The 23,727-nt window shown below is 39.2% G+C and overlaps 2 protein-coding genes across 21 annotated transcripts in view; one reads left to right on the top strand and one right to left on the bottom strand.

Annotated features, from left to right (window-relative positions):
• The window catches only part of GRIP1 (glutamate receptor interacting protein 1), a 330,428-nt gene extending 326,197 nt beyond the window's left edge, over positions 1-4,231 (top strand). For all 17 annotated transcript variants that reach the window (XM_080390724.1, XM_080390732.1, XM_080390731.1 and 14 more), the window contains 2 exons: positions 1,608-1,754; positions 2,728-4,231. In XM_080390724.1, coding sequence (XP_080246850.1) covers positions 1,608-1,754; positions 2,728-2,961 — 381 coding nt within the window. In that variant the 3' untranslated portion in view covers positions 2,962-4,231. The remainder of the gene's footprint in view (positions 1-1,607; positions 1,755-2,727) is intronic.
• A 34-nt stretch (positions 4,232-4,265) lies between these two features.
• Positions 4,266-21,902, bottom strand: HELB (DNA helicase B). 4 transcript variants are annotated; one of them, XM_080390743.1, is made up of 14 exons: positions 21,600-21,902; positions 20,013-20,387; positions 18,097-18,323; positions 16,373-16,747; positions 15,875-16,081; positions 14,652-14,823; positions 13,832-13,973; positions 12,717-12,847; positions 11,630-11,714; positions 10,101-10,160; positions 9,364-9,568; positions 8,361-8,495; positions 7,664-8,113; positions 4,266-7,171 (listed from the first exon to the last, which is right to left on the bottom strand). In XM_080390743.1, exons 1-14 carry the CDS (start codon positions 21,796-21,798, stop codon positions 7,082-7,084), a joined length of 2,853 nt encoding a protein of 950 aa, XP_080246869.1. In that variant the 5' UTR covers positions 21,799-21,902; the 3' UTR covers positions 4,266-7,081. The 4 variants fall into 4 exon arrangements, with proteins under 4 accessions (XP_080246869.1, XP_080246871.1, XP_080246868.1 ...); XM_080390745.1 differs by having other exon boundaries at positions 16,562-16,747; positions 21,600-21,901; XM_080390742.1 differs by having other exon boundaries at positions 15,875-16,747.
• Positions 21,903-23,727: the final 1,825 nt, after the last annotated feature.

Genomic DNA, 23,727 nt, shown 5'->3' with positions numbered 1-23,727 from the left:
GGAACTGGTGTAAAGGAAGGGATGAATACTGTGTGTGGGTATCTGAGCTTGCCGTGGCATGAGGCCGAGATGTTTTCACAGCAGCCCAGCGATGCACCACCCGCATCTACAGCCAGAACTGTGCTAATGCTGCAGCAGCTGGCATATCGAACTTCTCAAGAGCTGCCCAGGATAGCTACCAAACTTACTTGTGAGTGTTTTCATTCTGATTAAAGCACTGCTGATATACCAGTAAAGTCAAGAAAACTGCAGAGAGCAGGAAAAAAAGCCCCAAATCCTTCACTCCTGTTTTGAGACAACCTTGTCTGTTCTTGCTTCCCTTTTCACAATGGCAGTTAAGGCAGGACCTCAGCAGCTTTCTGAAGGCAGCGCTAACCAGTGCTGTGCCCTAGTATTCTATGAAATACTGACCAAGTTCTTGCAGCCCGATCTGAACGTGGTCTTGGCCTGTCTTGAGCAGGAGGTTGGACTAGAGACTTCCTAAAGTCTCCTTCAATTTGAATGTAATTCAGAAACACCGGAAAAGTATTCAATGGCTGGCACGCACAAGGATACAGCACATGGAGCATTACTAGTACCAAGCTATTACAAAATTACAGAGCACTCAATGTTGTCATTTTGTCAGCCAACATACAATAAAACCAGTATTTTGAACGCTAAGTGACATAAGCTGTAGCAGTAAAAGCACAGTTTTGACTGTGACTGTGTCTGCACACACATTTTGTGCCAGCATTAGTGTCAGTCAGATGTCACACAACTGACTCACACAATTTACTTGCATAGGTCTGCATTCCTGATGTGAGATAGAAGCAAGAAAAAATAAAAACCTTACAGAAATAAAAACCTAATCATACTGAAAACCTACAAAGAAGTATCTGAATCTTTTTCTACCAAATAACTAAATTCACAAAACTATCTGCGAGGACTTGTTCTCGGAACACCTGAAAAACCTTTTCCTAACAGTTTTACTTGTATTTTCTGCTTTTGAATGACCATCTCATGGCTATGTAACTGTAAGAACGCTGCCTGCAAGCTCTTCCAGAAGGACCCTTAGTCATACTTTCTTAACAGACTGCACTGTAGCTTATCCTGAGCACTTCCAAGATCAGGCTTTACCGGGTGAACCACTGCCCGGCCAAAACCATGCTGGCTAGGGATTACAGTGCCAGTGGTGCTTATACCCTCTGGAAGTCTTGGAAGACATGACACCAATTGCTTGGTTGAGGCTCCATCCCTGAAGCAAAACTAAACCTAATCTTGTACTCAAAGCCTAACAACTAGAGAACAGGGTAACAAAAAACTAAAAGACTCAAATTGCACCACAAAAGGTGGGCTAAATACCACAGATTTCCAGCTGCGAAGCAGAAGTGAAAAGGGCTGTTTATTACTGAAGAATAAGGTGGCTTCTGAGAAGATGATTAAAATGTCAAAAGGGGGACAACTCCAATACTGTAAGTACCAAACAGTAGGTAAGTGATCTCTCTAATGTGGAAAAAAAAAATCCCCAAAAAACAACACTAAAACCATCCTAGGAAGAAAGCCTGCCTAATATGTGTGGACAAACTTTTATTTTTTTTCCTTCTCATCACATCACATCACCTCCACAGGTAACTTTGTACAAGGACTCTGATGGAGAAGACTTTGGGTTCAGTGTCTCAGATGGTTTATTGGAAAAAGGAGTGTACGTTAAAAACATTCGACCAGCTGGCCCTGGCGATCTGGGAGGTTTAAAACCATACGATAGACTTCTACAGGTAATGTTTCTGGCACTACATAGGCTTAGCGTGAAGGCACGTAACACCCAGATTACTTTGTAAAGAGATTTGTAACCACACTAGAGGGTGTTTGGATATCTGTCTACACAGACATGATTGTAGAAAAACTGCATGAAGTGTTTTCTTCACTTATTTGGAACAGCCTTATTATTTATATTGCTTATTATAATTGAAATTATGAGCAGTACTGTTCTGTATTTCTGCTGGGAAAAGATATTTTTAGGGGGATGGGGAAGGACAAATGATCATAATTTCTCTGCGCCACAGGCCCTGTACTTTGCTTGGAGCCTCAGTAAGAGAAGGCAGCACTTCACGGTGACTTGGGCTTTTATGCAGTGGCACTAAGGCTAGTTTTTTCTGTGCAGTCATATTTATGTAAACAAATTCTTTCAAAATGTGAGGTATTTCAGAACGCCGAAGGAGATATACAAATGCTCACTGGAAAGCTGGAACTTCCCAAGGCATTTACTGACAGATTTGTAATTTTTGCTGTTCTTGATACAGATTTGAGAATTGTTGCTGTGCTTAATCCAAGTTGTTGACTGACGTCAATTAGCCCAATAAAATAATTTACAAAAAATTAGATACATATTAATTAAAACCAGAGAAGACCTGAACTGAAATTTTAGATGTGATCTATTGCATTTAAGTTAATGAACATCATGAAACACAGAAAAACTATGTGCTGTTAAATGTCATTTGTAGAGTGGGCATTGTGACAGCTGCCAATAGCTATCACCAGTGTAAATATGCTACATGCTGTTAAACAGCGAGTAAAAAACCTAACTGGTGTTTTCAGACCAGACACCATGGTTAAATAGTCTTGTATCGGGCGATTCTCTACCTGGAATATTTAAATGAGGTTCCATAGTCTCAAGGATGAATCTTTCTCTTGTGATCTCATTTCTTTCTCCTAAAATGGTTAATAAACATGAATCTTCTAAATGTTCAGGTAAACCACGTTCGCACCAGAGACTTTGACTGCTGTCTAGTTGTGCCTCTCATCGCAGAATCAGGCAATAAGCTGGAACTGGTTATTAGCAGAAACCCCCTGGCATCTCAGAAAGTAAGCTCAGAACAGACTTCAGTAAGCGGGGAGTGGAGTGATCAGAATAATGCCTTCCTTCACCAGAGCGGACACGCTAACATTAATACAGAGACACGGGAACCTACAAATACATTATAGCAGAAAATCATTTTAGTGGGACGTTCAGTAACTAAAGACAATTATGGTGCTAAATCCCTTTAAGATTTCTCTGAGATTGATGCTCAGATGCTATATAGCACTAAAAAGCACAGGTCAGTCTGTCTGTCTGTCTCAAGGCTTGTATTAATTCATCATCACTTTTGAAAAAGTTCTAATTCTTCATTAAGTAAAATCATTCCATTCTAAACAATCTAACATTAGCAACAGTATGAAAAATCATTAAGGGCCTTTTTTCCCCTAGGTAAGAAATTGGGGAAGATGTGTTACACGTGATTTAAATGTTGTCTCCCTCAAGCAGCTGCTGTTTGAGGGAAAAGCATGAAGTTAACCTCTGCCAACAGGCTGGTGGCCGGCTTGTGTGGTTGAGAACAATGCTGTCTGGACAAGAGTGGTATGCTGTGCCCGGTTTTCTTGTTAAAGGGCTAGACCTGTGATTTTGGGGACCTGTATTCTGCTGGCAAGAAGGGTGCACTCTTCAGACAAAGCATAGTTTAGATGGAATGCTGGTATGTGGTGAACATTACTCCCCCACTTTAGTAAATTTTGTTAGAACATATGATACTCCCTATGCAATGAAGTTATTTAATGGTACGTCTTGCCAACCAATGAGGATTTTTAAGCAGAGACTTTTTTAGTGGGATAAAAACCTCTGAAAGAGGATTACCAACAAAAGTAAAACTGAAATGAGCTCAGACAAATTAGAAAGAAAGGTTTTAGAAGAAAATGGCTTTTTTTAAACTATGTCAGTGGAAGACTGATACAAAAGCTCTTTAATGATGCATAAACCTGTAAACTTGTACTATCACGTGTCGTCAGCTTTTTAAACAGTTTCTTGAAGGGCAAAAGTCCCATTTAATATGTTTTGTTTTCCCCCTGCAACACGTTTTTAGAATTCAAAATTGTAAATATATTTTACAAACACATCACACAAATTCTCTCCTCTCCCCTCAAGCAATAAAATACTGCCATTTGCTTTATACACTCACCAGCAGCTGCTTTGGTTTATTCCGGTATTCAAGTTGTTATTGGTAATTATTGTTATTGGTGAATATAAAGATACTGGATTTGTACATTTGTAGAGTCTCCATACCTAAGCAATCACCTTACAGAGTTGTTTCTGGTCAATTTAAACTGTTTAACTGTTTCCCTGTTGCCATTTCCAATACATGAACAAGCTCACCTGCCCTGCACATGCAAGAATCTCTGATTTCTATTTCAGCACTGCCAGAAAAGCTCAGAATGACATTCAATGCTGAATCATGTAAAAAAAAAAAGTTCATGAGTCACTTAAATATGTATTTTTATTTGTAACAAATAAGTATTAAACTGTAAAGTATTTTTGTACAAATTTAATACTTTAATAGCATGATATTTATCGTCTATGTTATGGTTTTTTGAAATTCAAACTGTTGCAAATATTTGTATGGAAAAACTGTATAAAATGAAATAAACAGTGAGATTTAAAGACATTAAAAATCTTCTACTTTGTATTTTTTCCCGTATTCTGTACACAGTTTTAGCAAAAAAATACAGTGTTTATATTTGTAGTACACTTTTACCTGCCATATTGTAGTGGTGCATCTTGGCTGCTCTACAGTCTCAGGAATCCTCATTAGGCCTTGGCCTCTGTGTAAGAATGTCCTGGGTCTGGCTGAGACGGGGTTAATTGTCTTCCCAGTAGCTCATACAGTGTTTTGAATTTAGTATGAGGATAACGTTGACAATAGTTGAGAATAGTTGTTGCTAAGTCGTGCTTACCCAGTTCAGGGCTTTTCAAGTTTCCCATGCTCTGCCAGCGAGCAGCTGCCCAAGAAGCCAGGAGGGAGCAGAGCTAGGACAGTGGACCCACACTAGCTAAAGGGATATTCCATACCATAAAACATCACGCTTAGTATGACATGAGCCACTGATCACTGCTCAGGGACTCGCTGGGCTTCACTCAGTAACTGTATTGTGCATCACTTGGGCTTTGGTGTTTTTTTCTTTTTTTTTTTTTTTTCCCTTTCGGTTTAATTCCTCTTTGTCACAATTGTTGTTGTTGTTATTATTTTAATTATATTTTAGTTCATTTATTAACTTGTTCTTAACCCATGAGTTTTACCTTTTTCCGATTCTCCTTCCTATCCTACCAGGAACTGGGGGGTACAGAGAAAGAATGAGTGAGCCCCTAACACAGCACTCAGTCACCAGTTGGCTTTAAACCACAACAGACGAGTTGGGCAGTTAAGCATCCCTGCACCATACCAGCAACTCTTGCATGGCTGAGGTGGAGAACAGCATTGACTGTACCAGAAACATTCTTTATCCAAATCATAACACCCTCTGACAGCCGTGAAGCATTTCTTATCTGAATCTGAGTGGTACAGTACCACCATCACTGGAATTTTCAAAATTCCAGTGATTACTGACTGATTGTGGGTAGGATAGAAATTTATTGTTGACTAAAGCAAACCATCTCCAACCCTATAAAAAGGAGTGCTAAGTGAGGCTCTTTGCAGCCTGCTGCAGTCCAGGAGAGCTCAAAACAGCATCTCCCCTCTGAGTGGGACACCACTTAGAGCTTGCAAACAGAAAGATTTTGAAGTCAGGAGGACCACTGCTGAAAGCTGACGATGGAGCCTGGTACCCCGGCTCCTTGAGGCTCAACCCTTTGCCTGTGGAGACAGGCAAAAGCATTCAGCACTAATATTCCACTGAACGTCAGGGGAACTTTTAACAGGTACATCTTTGTACATTTATTTATATATATATATACACACACCCCTGTTCCTTTGTGTCTGTCTGCATGCATGCATGCATCGATTTAAACACCTCATAGCAAGTATAGAACGAATGTTACCACCTCAGATCCATAATCAAATTACTGTCATGATTGCAATAAACCCTATTGATCTACTTTGTAAATGATAAATTAGCCAACAATTAAGTGCTGCTAAAATCTTGCAATCAAACTTAAAACTGTCAATAAAACTTAGACATCCTTTAGATATAAACTGTTGTCCAAGTCTGAGACGAAGATTGGATCTAGCTGCACCTAAGCTCTATTAAGAGTTCAGAAAGCAAGGGGGTCCACTCTGACCCTCGTGACTCAACAGGAAGGTCTCCCTTACCCTTTCACATCCTTGGTCTCTGTGTAAATCATTCCAGCTTAATTTTAATTTGATTCTTCTTTGTGTGGTTTGTCTATGCAATAAGTAATAAAGTGAACCTTTCCACTGAACTTTATGAAGTTGCAATCCCACAAATTCATACTAAAACTCTCTCACCAATACCTTTGATGGTGATTCCTTAAGCAACCTAAACCACTCACTCATGACACATGTGTTAAAAAAAAAAAAAGAGTTAGAAACAAGCTGTCCAAATTTTAGTACAATTTGTCTCACATTTGATTAATCTCAAAAATTGCAATGCCACAGGTCACACAGTACACCAAAAAAAATTAAAAGTAGAATGTTATTTGAACTCTGGCTTGGAATTTTGCTTTTCTTACCAAGATCATTACCAGCATATAACTATTAGCTAAACCAGCAATGGCAAGTCTACATCTCTTTCACATATGAAGTGGGGAAAATTTTCTGTGTCACTGATTGCCACTTTCTTGTTCTATTTATTACAAGATGAAAGTCCATAATCTCTCAAAGCTTCACACCCATAGATCTGCTACATTAGAAAAATCTAATGTCCCCTTTGAGAACTATTTTTTAACTCAAGCAAATTGCAGTTTTGGCACAGCAGTAAAAGCCTCTCATCAATTCTGTAGCATTAGGAGACTGATAAATCTTGGTATGGATAACTAGAGCCTTTAAAATCGGAATTCACATGCGTTTTTAAGGGAACATATGGATTCTGTAAGACCTGCAAGTTCATTCTTCACCAAAACAAAAGAATGATGTGATTTTTTGATGACACCCCGAAGAATCTCCTACTAAAAACAGATCACTGAAAATATAAAAGGTTCACTTTAAAACAAGCTGCTTCTTCATAGAACAAGCAAATACAGGAGAACCTTTGAAAATCATCTGCATACCCAGCTTCTCTGTTCCAAAAATCCTGAACGAAACGGATTCAAGAAAGGTTCATAATGACAGTTAATTGCCTGTTAACTTTTGAAAAGCTTCCTAGGAGTTGGTTGTCCCAAAGTTAGATTCTTAAGCCTGAAAGACCCAAGTGGGGAATCTTGTACTGTTGTCTGTCAAAACAAAACAAAAATGTTATCAGAGTTTGAACCAGAACTAAAATACAGTAACATCATGTTACATCTTCTTTCCCCATGACAGAGCTCAGAAATTAGATGTAATGAAAAAAGCATCTGTTAAACATGTTTGACTGTATAAAGATCAACTGCAGCAATTGAATTTTACATAAATCTTTCACAGCAGGTCAGCTCCTAAAAACTGACTTCTGTACACAAAGAATAAGCTAATATAGGCTAAGCTAGCTAATAGATCACGCCAATGAGTAACAAGAAAAATAAATTTATTGCTACTGACATTGTAACTAATTTTTCCCTATTAGTCCGGGAAAACATCTGCCAAACGTGACTGCTTCACCAGTTACTGGTCATCTTGAAAATTATTGAATAAATACTAATAAATGAATCATAACAGTATCCAGGTGACTTACGGTGGTGAAAGTGAGCACAAAAGTTTAAAAGAAACTTTCTCCACAAGGAGATACTTACAGAGGGTATTTTCACAGCATCCTCAGAATTCTCTGCAAGAGTTTGTTGCCTTTTACATGGACTTTGCTGCAAACTGCCCATCTGATCTTCTTTATTGATAACTGCTGACCCTTCCTGTTTAATCAACTCACTTAGAGGTTCAGATGGGTCAAGAGCAACTTGAGTTACAGAAACAGACTGAGTCTCAAGCTCTTGACTTTGCCAGCTCTTTGAGAGGGGAGAGGAAGTTTGTTTGGGACAGTTGCTTGTTCCTGCCATTGCCTCTCTCAAAAATCTCTGTAAGCGAGTTTTTCTGGGCATGCTCTTGTTAGTGACTGCTCTCCTGAGGTGCAGCTCTTCAGCTACAACATAGACACGGCAGCGTCCTCTGGTCACAGCTGTGTACACATGCTGCCAGTGCTGACGGCCAGGATTGCCAACCACATAGACAACAGTTTTTTCCTCAGAACCCTGAAACATATTTAAGAACACCTTATCAAAGTAAGATCTCAAAAAAGTAGTTTACCAAAAAAAAAGAAGAAAAAAAGACAAGAACAAAGAAGTTAGAGAGAACTGGGGACACTCAAGAATATTTTCTGTTCTGCACTCAAGGAATTTCAGTTCCAAGAGAGCTTCTGACTTTCACATGAAAGTAAAGTGCATTAGCAAGATAAAGCTATGTGAAAGTTCTATCAGCTCATAGCTTCTTTATTTTTACCTGAAATGTGTGAATAGTTCTGGCCCATGCATGTTTTATGTGACATAGCTTCCTCAGTGCCTTATACTTCACAGTGAATGTGGAGCCACATGTGCTGCTGATGGTCAATAAGCGCTGTTTATCAATTTCTACATCCTAAAGAAATAGCACAAGAACACTCAGCAGTAAGCTTGTGTCAGCAGTTTGATCAATATCTGTATGTCTGTGGGTGCCTGTAGTCTAGCTTTCCTTGTAATTACAATAGCTGCAATGTCAACAAAGTGAAATAGTTTCAACACACACTGAACCCAGAAGTCTTTCACTGACCACCTTCAAGAAAAGTAATGTTGTTGTAAAGGGCTAGCCCTAACCCCTTCTGTTTAGTAAAAAAAGTGCTGTAAGGCAGTTTAAAATCCCCAGAAAACTTATGATTATCCTAGGGCACAGCAAAATATATCAGTGAGGCTGTGAGGCCATTTAGCAACTTGTTGCCACAAATAGAGAAGAGCCTACTCTGTCCCACCAACCCTGTACAGTCCCCCTTTTTGGATGCACAAATACTGATAACTTCCACTGGACCCTCTGCTGAGTCAACTCAATTCACTGAACCCAGAAAAAAAAAGTAAGTTTCTTGTGGCTGTATTTTTTGGTCAGCTTACTTTTGTTCCAGAGGAGTGCTCGAGCTGTAACACTAGCTTCATTCTTTACTTAAGACTGTTTCTACCTATATCCAAAACATTATCCATTTCAATTACAATACATTTGAGTATTTACAGAATACTTAACACTGGACACTAGCAGATGAACTGAAACATATTTTACAAAAATGCCCAGAGATTATTTTTTAATTTGCTACCGTGAGTCTGCTTCTTTCTTGCCTTTCACGTGACAGTTCAGCAGAAGAACTAAGTATATATGATGGACTAAAATTATGAAGTGTGAATTGTTTTGTTCTGGGAATTCACAAGGGCTGAATCAGTTACCACTGCAGGATTTTGTGCAAGTTCTTGCAGCAAGGACTTACCCCTGTTATGAAAAATATATCTCCATTGCATAGTCGTTTGTCCTCCTCAGCAGTCTCTGTAGTGAAGGTGATTTCTCCACTTCTGCATTCATGGTGATTAGGATCCTCTCCGAAACCACTGTCTGGCAACAGATCCTTGAGATATGTATTTCGTGTGCAGGAAATCTTGTCATCAATTTGAAATAAAAGTCGGTTGTTATGATCTCTACATCAGAGAAAGAGGGAGAAATGTATTTACAAAGCATGCATTTGCCATCTCTCAGTATTTCTTCTGTTGCCCCTCTCTGTACTTGGGCCAGATTAAAAACCTTAATAATGTTCAAAACAGTTAAGAGAATTCACATTTAAACAAAAGTTTCTTGAACTTTTGTAAAACCCTTTAGTAAAAAACAGTAGCATGTAGTAGCATTAAAATCCTGCTTCCAAAAGTATTTCAGAATCTATTCAGAAATAATACAGTGGCAAAAAATAATTAACCTTGAGGGGGTTTTTCCAAGTTGCTTTTATGCCAACTTTAAATATTAAACAGTAAATCAAAATCTTGGAATTCACTTAATGACAATTTAAAGGAACAGCAAACAGTTTAATATTATATAATTTATTTATAACATACATAATCAGATCTAGATTAAACATTACAAGTTTTACAATCTTATTTTAGGTCATTGGCCTAACTGTAACTCTTTCAAAAACAAAATGAGATTGTTCACAGGAAAAATTTCAACACATTGGCTTACCTGCTTAGATGATTTGAATAGTGTTGGCAACAAAGTTCATTTATTAGATTGCAGTCTTGCCTAAATCATACAAAACAAGAACACAAACAAAATCATGAGCTATAAAACATACAACTACATGCAATGTAGTGACATTAGCATTAATTTATAAATAATGTGAAAAGCCCATTTTAGCTATGATGATCTTCCACCAATAATTAAAAACAAATCACTGATTCAGAGTTTAGGAAGTAAGAGCAGTAAAGGAACAGTTTTATCTAAATACCATAGAAAGTGAGGCAAATATGTTTATGATGCATGCCTAGATTAGCTGGATTTGTTTTTAAGGTAAAGAAGAAAACCAAAGAAAAACTAAAGCCTGGATATATTATTTTCTGTCTGTGAATGTATTTGCTTTTTAAAGACCTGGAATTTTAACTTTTAAATGCAAATTAAGTACCTATAAATAAATTCTAGAAAAATCTTATACGGAATTCTTTAACAACAATACTGTATCTGAATGCAGACTGGAAAGAAAAAAAAACATTATTTCAGAGTTACTCAGCATTCACAGCAAACAGGTGAAGTAGCCAAAATTTACATATCACTTATTTGCACACTAGTAACCTGTAAACAGTGGGCGTTAATTGCTGAGAAAAGGCTCTTCACAAATAAAAGTGGAAGAGTTTTTTCTTAAGTACCCTTTTGTGCAGAAGTTTAAGTTTATGGACTACTGGTGCTACTGGACGTTACATTTATCCCTTCAGTGTTTCTGTGAGGCCATCCATATTATTCATGCTCCTGTGATGGTTCACATTATCAGTGACCACTAACCTTTCCAATCTTTTTTCAAAGTGTGTTAGAGCCCTACACCCCAGTCCTTCTTAAATGAAGAGTACTGTACTTCCAAATCTCCAAACTGTAGGCATTCACCAGTGCCCAGCAGGAGCACATCAGATTACACGACTAAAGCTGGCCCTTGTCATATGGTCAAAATGCAAGTGTCTTCTGTCATTTGGTCAATCTTTACTTGTGACAGAAGCATGTAGAGATGCTAGCTTATCACACACTCTGGAGTTCACTTCTGCCAGGATGGGATACGTTTGAGTATGAACATTTCTTGGTATTTTGCGGGTTCCTTCTGCAGTCAAGCCCTCACCTTTTGCTTCTGAAGGACCACTGCACTGTTAGCAAACACCAGAGCGCAGGCTCTCATCTCAGAGCATCTACTAGAAAACCTGACCACTTAAGTCCATCCTTTGTTTCTTTAACATAAACAGTACAGATGAACATGAACAGTACAGATGAACGTGAACACAAAGGCAGAAATCATGGTGCAAAATAACATTAAGCTTATAGACAAATGAAGCAACTCTCCACAGAGGAAAAGACTGAGGGCAACCAGAAATTACAGGAAGAGACACCAGGCCTGTTCTCTCTGGCAACTTCATGATACTGCCACTAGTCTCTTCATTTCAACACATTCAGCAATTTTTAGGTTGTGGCTGCTAGCAAGAATTTTTTTAATGTCTGCCTGCACGCTCTGTTACCTTCTGAAAGCAATGAACTGCGATTGTTTGGCATCCTGCAGTCCTGGTCCTTTTTTAAGTAAACTCTTTATGGCAGTTTGCAAGTCTGTTTTAGAAGACACAAAAGGTAAGGCATAAAAATGTGCAGAACAAACAATTTAAGAAAGAAAAACATAATTCAATATGAAACTGCCTTTGCTTATTTCTTGCTTCAATGACATTTCAACTTGTTTGAAACAACAAAAACACACACACACCAAAAAAAACCCACATCACATAACACCCACATATATACTCCCCCCAAAAAGTATCATGCAGTTATCCCACTATTAACATCTGAGAGACAAGAGTGATACGGAAGGAGAAAAATTCTTACTTCTCTGTGTTAAACAGCTGCATAGAGAGTATTTCATGTAAAATATGGTTCTAATATGGCACGTTAAAGAGGTAAAGATACAAGATTTTTAAGCCACAGACCTATATATTTAGATCTCACAGAAAAAAAACATTTTTAGTATTCTATTTGCTGAGTAAGTTACTATAGTAAGGTAAGGCAATAATATTTGTTTTGGTGGTTTTTTTCCACATCCCCCTTGAAGATTTTTGACACATACGAAGCAAGAGGCCACTCAATCCACTTACCCAATAAAGGTCAAAACCAATGGCCCTAACTCTGACCTCAAAACATTTTAAAGGAAATACTTGCATCCCCTCTGTTTCCATTTTCTTAACTTGATTTTAGAGTTGGGAGCACATTCCTATCCAACACACCGTCCTGTTACAGTTGCTGTTTACTCAAATGATTCACCTCTGAAAAAATTTATCATTTAAGGTTTGACAGCTCCAGCCACAACACAAAGACAATCACATTTGATTACACTGGTGGAAGCTGTATCACCCCTGTTTCAAAACATAACTGGAGAGCTGGAGCTCTACACCATATCCTTTGCACTTAAGGGTGTTGCTGTGTGCACTTACAGAAGGCAAAAGGTAAACTATTTATACTAAAACAAAAGCAGATTAAAATCTTCCAAGAATGTTAGTTCCAGCCAAATAGTCTATGCTTTACCAAAAGGAAGATCAACACCACAAAACTGTACACACATACCGTCACAACCCCCTCCAGCAGGCAAAGCAATAAGAATGAATTTCTTCTCCGGGCTTGGCATTGTCATTTCTTCATTCCAACCAGAAACTTTCAAGACCTCATCAAATTCAGGAAGCTTCCGGTGAGATATTCTTCATCGGAACAGTGAAGGTTAAACAGAAAAGAAAAATTATTTCCAGTTAAAGGGTTCCAGTATATCATCACCTGCATGTGCCTGAAGTTCACCATTTATAAGTTTCTGGTCATCTACACTACATGCACCAGAAACTCTGTCTCTTGAGCATAACAATTTCACATTAAAAAAAACTGATAATTCATTCTCTAAAACTTTATACCAAGTATTACCCATAGAAGCTCTTCTCATAGGAGAGACTGGAATAACACAGAAGTCTTACCAAAAAAATAAAGTGACAGTGCTTGTAAAACACTTAGCAGTTCTGGACATCTTGGAAGTGTTCAGAATACTCTCAATCCCAATCAACATGAAAAGGCAAAAGGCCTTGTGCACTAAGACCTAGATTTTTTTGTTTGAGGTTTAAGGAAGAAATCATATGCTGACAGCAAACAGGATTATTTCCAGACCAAAAGTAATACAAATGCTAGAAACTAAAGTTCTAGGCATTAATACAGAAAAAAAAAAGACACTATGATTTAATGGTCCTTGACATCTAAACTCTTAGTGTAGTTTGGCCTCGTTTAGCTGTTGTCACACTTTTTAAAAAAAATCAATGTCTTTAAAGCAGTGTCTTTAAAAATTTTGTTTTAGAAAAGCAACTGTAAGTCGTTTTAGAAAGCGTAAAGTTAATTGTGCATACACAACTCACTTGAGAACAACAGAGAGTGTTTGATATTGAAATGTGTCCCATAAAATTCAGGAGTATTTCAGCACACACACATTTTCTTGTTCAATACATATACCACTGGAAAAATCCGTGGGGGTTTGTTGTTGTTTTGGAGGGTTGTTCGTTTGTTATTAAAACCAGTGTTACTGATTTTGAATAAGAAACTGTAACAGCAGCAGTACTACCAATTCAAATCCTGACGCACTACTATTTTGCAGGTAAAGGACCAGGCCTACTGCCAGAATGCTTCTTATATACCTAAGGAAATCTTACCTTGATGCATTATCTACGATTAGTTGAGATTCAGCTCTGTGATTAGTTCGCAGTTCCACAGAAAAGCCTCTTGATCTTAGACCCTCAAAAATATCAGATAACATGTTTCCTGGGTCTATGCTTGGTAGCTGTCTAGTATCACCTAAACAGAATGGCAATTATTTGTGAGAAACAGTAACAGATCATCTGTTAAAAACTATCTTGAAAAAAAGAAACACTGTAATTAATAAATACTCAACCCTCTACATTGTAACATGCATCCTCAATACAACTCACCCGAAACAAAACTTCAAAGAATCTAGGAAACTTTGTTTGGGGAATCAGGCCATAGTGTAGTTTTAATTTTTCATATTCCTCACTCAGTAATGCTTTACTAGCAAGTGCAAATCACTATGCATGATAAACACTGACGGTGATTGCATCTTATTCAAACACATTTTGAAAGCTAAGTATTTAAAAACAAATGCCATAATGGCATGCCAAAAAGCAAACTCGTAAGAAAGCTTCTTTAAATGCAAGGAAATCAGAAAAGTTTTCCAGTTGCAAGACGTAATAAGCTAGAAAATGGAAGTCATAATACTTTCAAAGTCAGACAAAACACTGTTAAACAGAAATAATGATACTTTCATACTGTCAGCTGAGATGGAAAACTGTCTGTCTCATCTGACCTTATGAATAAACAAAAATATCCAAGTACAGAACTATGCAACGTTCTGGGGTTTTTAAGTGACTCAGTCACACCAGCGGCAGCTCCGATACTTACACTGTATATTGTGTATTATTAAATATTGTAGCATGCTAAACTTGCCATTTCACTTACCTAGAATAATAAGTTTTGCAAGCTGAGCATGCTCACACAAGATTTTTAAAACTAAACTAAGAATATGTACAGACACCAAACTTCCTTCATCCACAATCAGAACCGTCACAGTAGCAAACTTCCATGGCTGTATTTGTTCACTCTGCCTCCACAATTTAAAACTATAGATGATCTAGAAACAAATAGAAATAAATCAAACTCTGACACTAATCAATGGTAAACAACTGTCTTATAAAGGTAGCCAGAGTGTGGTATCTTCTAATGTTGTATTTAGAGCTATGATCTGAAATTCTGAACTTAAATATGTAAAGACCCAGAAGACTCAACCAGTCTTATTTTCCTCCTTGGTGAATACATTTCTAGCTGAAATTATCAATACCGATGTAAAAGCACAAATGCATCTTTTTATTTCTGCAGGGACCCTTAAAGATATAAGGTCAGCCGTTACATTGCTCACTAACAAAACATCTTCTACTACACTGACAGTAATAAGTCCCCAACATTGCATGACAAAGGGGAACAGGCAACTATCCAGTCCCCAAAGATAAAATAAGACCACGGTACTTTTGATGTTATTGTAATTTTGATTTATACAGATTATTCCACACCTCCAATGTCTTCTTGGTACTTTCCGCTATCTAGGAAAACAGACTTGACCTAAGTTTATTAACTTAGTTTTAAACGAGTTTTTTTTAAAACTAAGTTTGCTTTCTACATTTTTCCTCAAAAGACACAATATTTAACAGTAATCAAGAAAATACTCTGTGAATGAAATCTATCTCATTATTCAACCCCACCTACTGATCTCTTCATGTATGTGCAGTTATTAGCATGACTGCTAGGCAACAAGACACTAGAAAAGAGCTATGCCATCTAGAAAGTATTTCTGTTGTAACTAAAAAAAAACAAAACACCAAAAAACTGAGCTAGTAAGACTAGATGCCCATGAAAGGAACAAATTTGAGATGTGTGTCAGTAGAAAAAAACCACCAAAGTTACAGCAAATAATGTATTTCAAATGATTGATTTATGATTCCCCAAAATCTAACGCTGATTTTCAAACGCTGACAAGCTGTACCTAAGCATTATCATTAACAGCTACACATTTCATAAGGGAAGTTCAGTAACAAGGGGGTTTGGTTTGGTTTTTTTTAAAAAAACAAAAACAAGAATGGATAGTGTCAGAATGTCCTTCAGAACAGTTTAAAAAAAATATTCCTTACCTGATGCAGCGTATACGCAGGAAGCTTAGATTTTTCACTCAAAAGGCTTGCTGCCCTCCCTGTAGGTGCAGTAAATAGTACATTCAGAAGTTTTTTTGTGTACATATTCTCTGACTCCCAATGATTATCAAAGATATTCCAGTCCTCAGATGCATCCAGGTCTTCTTCAAAGTCCTTAGAAGCAGCTTCTACTTCTTTTTCCATCTGCTTTAAGTAATGAAAAAGGCAGCTAACTATTGTACTCTTCCCACAGCCTCCTTTTCCACTTATGATTGTAACAGGATTAGAACAAATCTTTTCCATAGCAATTACCTGATCTGAGTCTAACTCTGTTTTACCTTGGCCACCACACATGAACCCCACTTCCTTTTCAGGAAAGTGATTTTCACAGTTATGATTATCTGGACTATTTTCCTTCAGATTATCCATTTCATGAGCCTGGGTAACATTAATTTTGTTATCTACCATTTCTCCTGATGTTTCAGAAGCACTAAGTACCTTTCTCACATCGACATCCAGTTTCCATGAGTGGTTTAACAGAAGGTCACCTATATACATTGCAATGTCTTTTTCAGATTTGTAAAGATGAGGTAGAAACACTAGTTTTTTCTCCCTAATCACCACATTCTGATCTTTCAAAAATTCAAGAGATTGCCAAACATGTTCAATGGACATATGTCTAGATACAAAACGAGCTAATTCATCTTGATCTTCGTAAGTGTGTCCCATTTCTCTGCACTGCTTCTTGAGTTGATCATACAGAATTAATGCATTCTTCTGCAAGTCAGGAATCTTCCAGAGGAGATGTTCACACCGACAGAAGGCAGCCCACGTAGCCTCACAGTAAGAAAGGTTCAGTTCCCTATAAGTAATCTTCTCCCCAGAAAGAATAAAAGCAAAGATATATTTATTTCAGAAGATGTTAGTGTCTTGCTGAATAACATTGCTCCTAATAAATACAAATTGCAATTCAGAGGGTGGAAGTCTATGAAAAAATATATAAATTTTTGTAATGCACAAACTTATAATGCTTTTCAAGCAACATGAAAGCAGGATATTTAAAAGTAAGATGGCATGATAATTCCTCTCGGTCACTCTTCTGTATAAAATAGAAACTTAAAAAATCAAAAACCTGGCACAGAAATTGCGTATGAAGGAAAACTTGTACACAACTAACTAGCACATATTCAAGTAAAGGCACAAAAACTGTAGAAGCAGAGAACAGGAAAGAAATTTATCACAATACTATAGGCAATTCTGAACATGCTACTTCAAGAAACACACAACCTTTACAGAGACTACCACAAAACAGTAGAAGACTGAAATGCACAAAAATGTGAACTACTGAGGGAAAGAAAAATGATGTGGAATTGCTGAGCCTTAAGAGAAAAAGCTAACAGAGTCTTCAAGCAATAAGAAGCTGCAGTGAGAATGCAAGTCCGTAGTACAAGAAACGACAGAGCAACAAGTCTATATCACATCAAGAAACAGACAAATTTGACATCAGGAAAAGCTTTTTAAACAAAAGGATGTGAAACACTGGAATATGTTTGCTAGACAAATGTCTGAAATTGGAGGTCTTAGAAGACAAGTCAGAACATCTGTCAGTAAAAGCAATGGGGGGCTGAAACAGAGGCATTAATTAACACATCTCTGAACTATTAAGCTATAGCTCCTATCTGAGGTACGGGAGTGCCACGGTGAGCTGCAGCAGCAAAGCTGCACCGAAAGCATAGCAAAGGAAAACAGGAAGGTTAAGCAGCAACCACAAATCCCATTATAAAAAACAGAGAGCCATCAGATCAGATGGCCTCTTACAGAGTAACTTACCTACCTTACTATCAAAGCATAGATACTGTTTTATATATTAATAAACAGAAAAACTTATTTGCTGGTATAAAATTGAACAGGACAGTTGAATGTTGTAAATTAGCTTTCTTACTTTTGGCCCAATTACCTCAAGTATCTTGTTTTCTGTTCCTTGTAGAAAAGAACAAAGAAATGGTTGTAACAAAACCACTTTTAAAATCCTCTGAGATTAATTTACTGCAGACCAGCTGGAAAAAAAACCCAGTACATCATCCGTTTCCAAATGATGTAAGCTTGCTTACCTCTGACAAATGCCCAGTTAATAAACCAAACATAACCAAAACAGCACTGTAGTCTAATGAAGCTCAAAGGTAACAAGCACCCCATTTTTCACCCTGCTTAACATTACTTACCCTGCTGAATCCAAGCTTCCATGGCTCATTCTTTAGTATCTCATCCAATTGTGTTAGCATCTTGTCTTGAAAATGTTCTTCCTCATCATCCGCTCCTATGTTTTCTTCAGTCTTTCTTTGCCAACACACCATATTCAACAGAGAGCAAAAATGGCGTGGCAGAAGAACTGGCAAGAACTCCAGTATCATCGGATAAGTCAGAGCTACCAATACCGCCTTACCTGCAACTGTAACCACCATAAACCAAGAAAGTTTTAGGCAATACACAAAGATATTCATAAAGGCAATTTAAATTGGCTCTGGCTTTTATCCTTCTGCCTCCCATACATCCAAAATATCTAAATTTCTTCCAGTTTCTTATTCTTTTTAATCCTTTTTGAATTCTTTTAAGTCCGTTTTCTCTGAACTGCCACAGGAAAAAACAAACAGATGACATAAAAACTGTAACTAAATGTACTAATTTGGAAAATACATATTATACATTTTTAAACTGCATACTCATATACATGCATATACATACATAAACTGCATGCAAAACTGCATTTTGTAGAATGTCAGTTCAGACCTCACCACACCTGCCTCTTACCTAAAGATTATTTTCATACAGATGTACAAAAGAATGTTTAAAATCCAAAATAAGAATAGAGGCTTCTAAATCTGTAGTGGCAGATCAGTACGGGAACTTAGGAATAAGTGCTTTCCACTGGCTTTCTCAATGACCCCAAACAAGCTAAGCTATCACCTTCCCTGTTTCTATCAGTCTTGAGATCAGCAAAAGGGGTATAATGAAAACTGATTTGCTCCGTATCTTGCTTTAAAATAAAATTTCAAAACAACATGAAACAAATTTCAGAAGTTGTATCTTTTGGCAAGAAAAAACACAGAATTTTTAATTGTTTGTTTGTTATGATTTAACACCAGTTGGCAACACAGCAGGATAGGGAGGGGAATCGGAGCAAAAAGGTAAAAAAAATTGAGGGTTGAGATAAGAACAATTTAATAACTGAAATAACATATTATTATAATAATAATGGAAAGGAGAGAGAAGGAGAGAGGAATAAACTCCAAAGGGAAAAAAGTGATGCACAATACAACTGCTCACCACCTGCTGACCAGTGCCCAGCCAGTTCCCAAGAAGCGATTGCAGGCCCCAGCCAACTCTCCCCTGTTTCATATACTCAGAATGACATTCTAAGGTATGGAATACCCCCTTTGGCTAGCTCTGGTCAGCCGCCCTGGCTGTGTCCCCTCCCAGTTTCTTGTGCTCCTCCAGCCTTTTCACTGTTTGCTTCAAAAGCATACTCCTGATCCAGTATCTAACACTCATGTAGTCACACCACCACAGTCCACAACAGGATGCTCAGCAGTCCTGAACTATCTCCGAGTGGGGACACTCCAGTGTTTCCACAACCTGCTCCCCAGCCACGCCAATCTACTGATTGGCAGGGTACAAATACAATTCAATAGCCTAATTGGTGCAACTGATTTGGACTGAGCTCATTTGCTGTTCCCCTGCACTACAAAGAAGCAGCTATACTATTTCTGAACACGTATTTGTCACAAAAAGTTATACCACCATATTTAAGCAGCGCTGAAGCCATTTTTTAACAATCCTTGTTATACCCAAATAAGCTACAGGAAGCCAGTACCAGTGTCTCTGCATCCCTGGCACAGATAATTCTACTTAATAAGCCTACAGAATTCAGGAAAATCTTTGTATGTTTCTAACTGTATGCCTATCTTTAATTGGTCAGCTGTCCCACTGCCCTCAAATTTAAAAAAAACAGAAGAATCTTTGCATGTCCAGAATTCATTTGAATATACAGTTCATATGAAGACATGTTAGCTTGAACATAGTATCTGAAAGAAAACTCAGTGGCTTATAAAACAATCAAAATAGCAAAGGATATACCTACATGATTTTGAAACATAGTAGAAGATGTCATAATCCTTGGTGTCTCTTTGTTTATTCCCCATCTGTAAGCGTGAAGCTTGGAACTGTTTTAGTTTTTCTTCAAGATTTCTAAAACTCAGCATAGACTCCATAGGAAGCCAAGTAAGAAACTTCTCTTTAAAATCCTCAGGAACAGCACATTCCTTAAGAAAGAGTGAAAACACTTGTCGGTTGTTTTCTTCTATATCAGTCCGCAGAAAATATGACGGATATCCTTGCACAAAGTACTTTGACCCCATTTTTTTAGCTTTAACATTAATTCTCCACCAAGGGTCAACTAATGGAAAACGTCCAACTACTTCATACTCTTTTTTGGAGCCATCTTCCTGTATAACAACTGAATCAATAAAAAGAAAAAGAAAACCACTGTTAACTGACAAAGATTAGAAGCTTAGTTTGATTAAAAGTTTTGTTTTTTCAAAGCTCATTTTGTCTTTTGTATAAGTTGCAGTAGTGAAACTAAAGCAACGAGTATCTTTCCAGTAGTATTTAAAAACAAAAGCAAAACCAACCTCAGAAACAACCACTAAAACTGCTTCTGTAAGTGTAAGAGCTAGAAAGTTGAACTTGTGTATTGCTGTTTATTGAGACAATTAAACACACTGGTATATGGTTTAATATTGCATCATTTATGCCAAGTCAAGTTTGCAATTCCATTTCAAAGTTTTGCCACAAAGCACTGCATCGCGGTGCCTGCATTCTCTTCGGATACATTCATGTATCAAAGACTTCTCACAACTGAAACCACCAAAATTATATGTGATTAACCTAACTAACTCTTAGGATTTTGGATAACCTGGTTTGCCTCCTCTTCCATCCTCTTTCCCTCACAAACGTTAATACACCATTCCTCAATCCATGATTAGGGACTAAATGACTCCACCAGAACAAAGCAAGCACCTGCGTTTAGCAGGTGCTTTCTCTCCAAACCAGAGCACCAGCAGCCTTAGGCCTGTAACAACTTCTCTATTTATTTTCCCCTTGTTACCTAGCTCAATTTAGCCATTTTAAAAACAATTTCCGGATATTCTCCTGCTAGGCGTCTCTCCATCATCACCTGCTTTTTAAGTGCTAAGTAGGCAGTGGGGAATCTGTAGTGTCAAGTATCAACACTCCTACATATCATAAAAGGTAGAAAAAAACTTTTTTTTGTGTAAAGTTAACTGGAAAACTTTGTTTTCTCACTGTTGCAATACTGCGGTCATACTGCACTACCCTGATACTACCTGTGTAAGATCTATCACCTACTTCGGATCACTTTCCTTTTACTTGTAATTACTTCGGTAACCGGAGAAGGAGCGCGTTTCGGTTTCATTTCTTGGAAAACACCGCAGGCGCGCAGCCCCGAGCCCCCCGCAGCGGCGCGGCGCGGCCCGGCACCAACCACGGGCCCCCGGCCAAGCCGCCCCCGTCCCCTCTGAGGGCCGGGCCCGCCCGGAGGCCGGCTGCGGCTCCCTAGCGTCAAACGGCGCCCCGCGCCGAGCCCCAACCCGCGCTCAGGGGAGGGCCCCGGGGCTGCCCGCCACCGCCCGGCCCCGTCGCCCCTCACCGGCTCGGCGCGGGGGCAGCGCGGCCGCCGCCTGCGGCCCAGAAGCCTCCAGGAGCGCGGCCTCCGCTAAGTGCGGCTCCTCCTCGGTCTCCTCCTCCTCGGTCTCCTCCTCCGAGCCCGCCGCCGTCCCCCGCCGCGGAGGCAGCAGCACCCCCCACAGCTCCACCACCGGCCCCAGCCACGGGCCGCACACCGCCATGGCGCTGCCGCCGGGCCCTCCCGCGGGATCCCTCCGCCCGGCCGGCCGCTAGCCCCGCGCCTGGCGCGGAAGCAGACGGCGGATGGGGTGATGCGGCTCTGCGCGGTGTTGTCTGCGGGGCCGCGGCCCTGGTCTCCTGCCGGCCGTGGCGCCGGTGCTGCCTGGGGAGGTGCAGGCCTTGCCGGCGGCCGGAGCCCAGAGCGTGAGTTACAGGTAACGCACCGGCGCCTGTGCGTTGGGGGTGCAGAGAGCTGGTTAGTGCGGCGTGACCTCTCGGGAGCGGGAGAAAAGCGCGGGACGTGGGGACGGCTGAGCCCTGCCCCGCCATGGTTTGCACCCATACATCGGTACCCTGCTGCAGAAGCCGCTCCTTTTAATAAATTGGGTGACAATTCTGTGTGCTGACATGACCCTGATCACAAAACAATCAAACCATAAAATCAGATCTTCAGCGCATCGTATTCAGTTTCACCCAGCTGCCCCCAAAGCTGTATAACTAATCATGTACAACTGGCAAACCCTTTTCCAGCAAGCCCTCTTCTAAAACCACCGCACCTCCCCGTACCGTACCCCGGCAGTTCAGAGGGCTGCTCAGGCTTTGCTTCGGTTCAACACCGCAGGTGTGTGCCTTTCCTGCAAGTTCTATCATACAGTAGTTACATGCTTTCTTGCAGTCATGGATGACAATACGAAGCTGTACCATGTTTAGTGTTGACCTCTCCTGAAGTCCACCAGAAATTGTGCCCTTCAGTGAGGAAAGCAAGCATTTCTAGGATCTGTTTTAAACTGGTTTGCACTGGTTAGCAGTTAACAGGTTAATATTAGCTATTTTATTATGTAGCTTTTTTTTTTTTTTAACAAAATGTCACATAGTTGTATTTCTTCATGTTCACCCCTATTAGCTAGTATATGTTTTCATCAAATAATTAAGTTTGTTTGATAAGGTTTGTTTTCAAAAAATAAAATCAATTTTGCTGACTCTTGTGTTTCCATTTGCCCCCTCTTTAATTTTGTAACCATATTTTATTCCAGTTTCTCCTTTGTTTTGCTTTGGGCTGATGTCACATTAACTAAACTAGAGGACACTACGGATATCTTGCTGCCACTTCAGAGTACTGGCATGCAGGTTAAAGGAGAGGCAAAAGCAGTAAGTGCTGGTGCAAAGGCTGGTGGATTCTACCATTTCAAGTTAAGTAATTGAGTCTGTTGCATTCCAGACCAAAGTACAACATAGAAATGCCCAATATTACGCTAAATATAACGTACCAGTCTAGGCACAGTAGCAGATAGTTTGCCCCACTTCTGAGAAGCTGTCAGCAGCATAGGCATACCCTTCAAAACAGTAGTGAAGGCTGGTTGTACATATGTTTAGAAAAAGTGATATATAATAAAATACATCAATATACAACATTTCCTTTTGGCCTAAGCTAAAAGACACCCGATCCTTTTTCACATTGTTTCATGACTCCTTTCCATGTATGATCACAGAATGGTTGGGGTTGGAAGATCTCTAGAAGTGATCTAGTCCAGCCCCCTGCTAAAGCACGTTCACCTACAGCAAGTTGCACAGGATTGCATCCAGGTGGGTTTTGAACGTCTCCAGAGGACACTCCACAGCCTCTCTGGGCAGCTTGTTCTAGTGCTCTGTCACCCTGAAAGAAGTCTTTTCTCATATTCATATGGAACTTGCTGTGTTTCAGTTTGTGCCCATTGCCCCTTGTCCTGTTGCTGGGCTCCACTCAAAAGAGCCTGACCCCATCCTCTTAACACTTGCCCTTAAGAAATTTGTAAGATCACCTCTCAGTCTTCTCCAGGCTAAACAGCCCCAGCTTTCTCAGCCTTTCTTCATCAGGGAGATGCTCCAGTCACCCCATCATCTTTGCAGCCTACACTGGACCCTCTCCAGTAGTTCCCTGTCTCTCTTGAACT

Source organism: Falco punctatus, assembly GCF_963210335.1.
Source record: "Falco punctatus genome assembly, chromosome: 6".
Taxonomy (NCBI): domain Eukaryota; kingdom Metazoa; phylum Chordata; class Aves; order Falconiformes; family Falconidae; genus Falco; species Falco punctatus.
The sequence above is the reverse complement of the archived record's forward strand: the minus strand, read 5'-3'. Positions and strand labels throughout refer to the sequence as shown.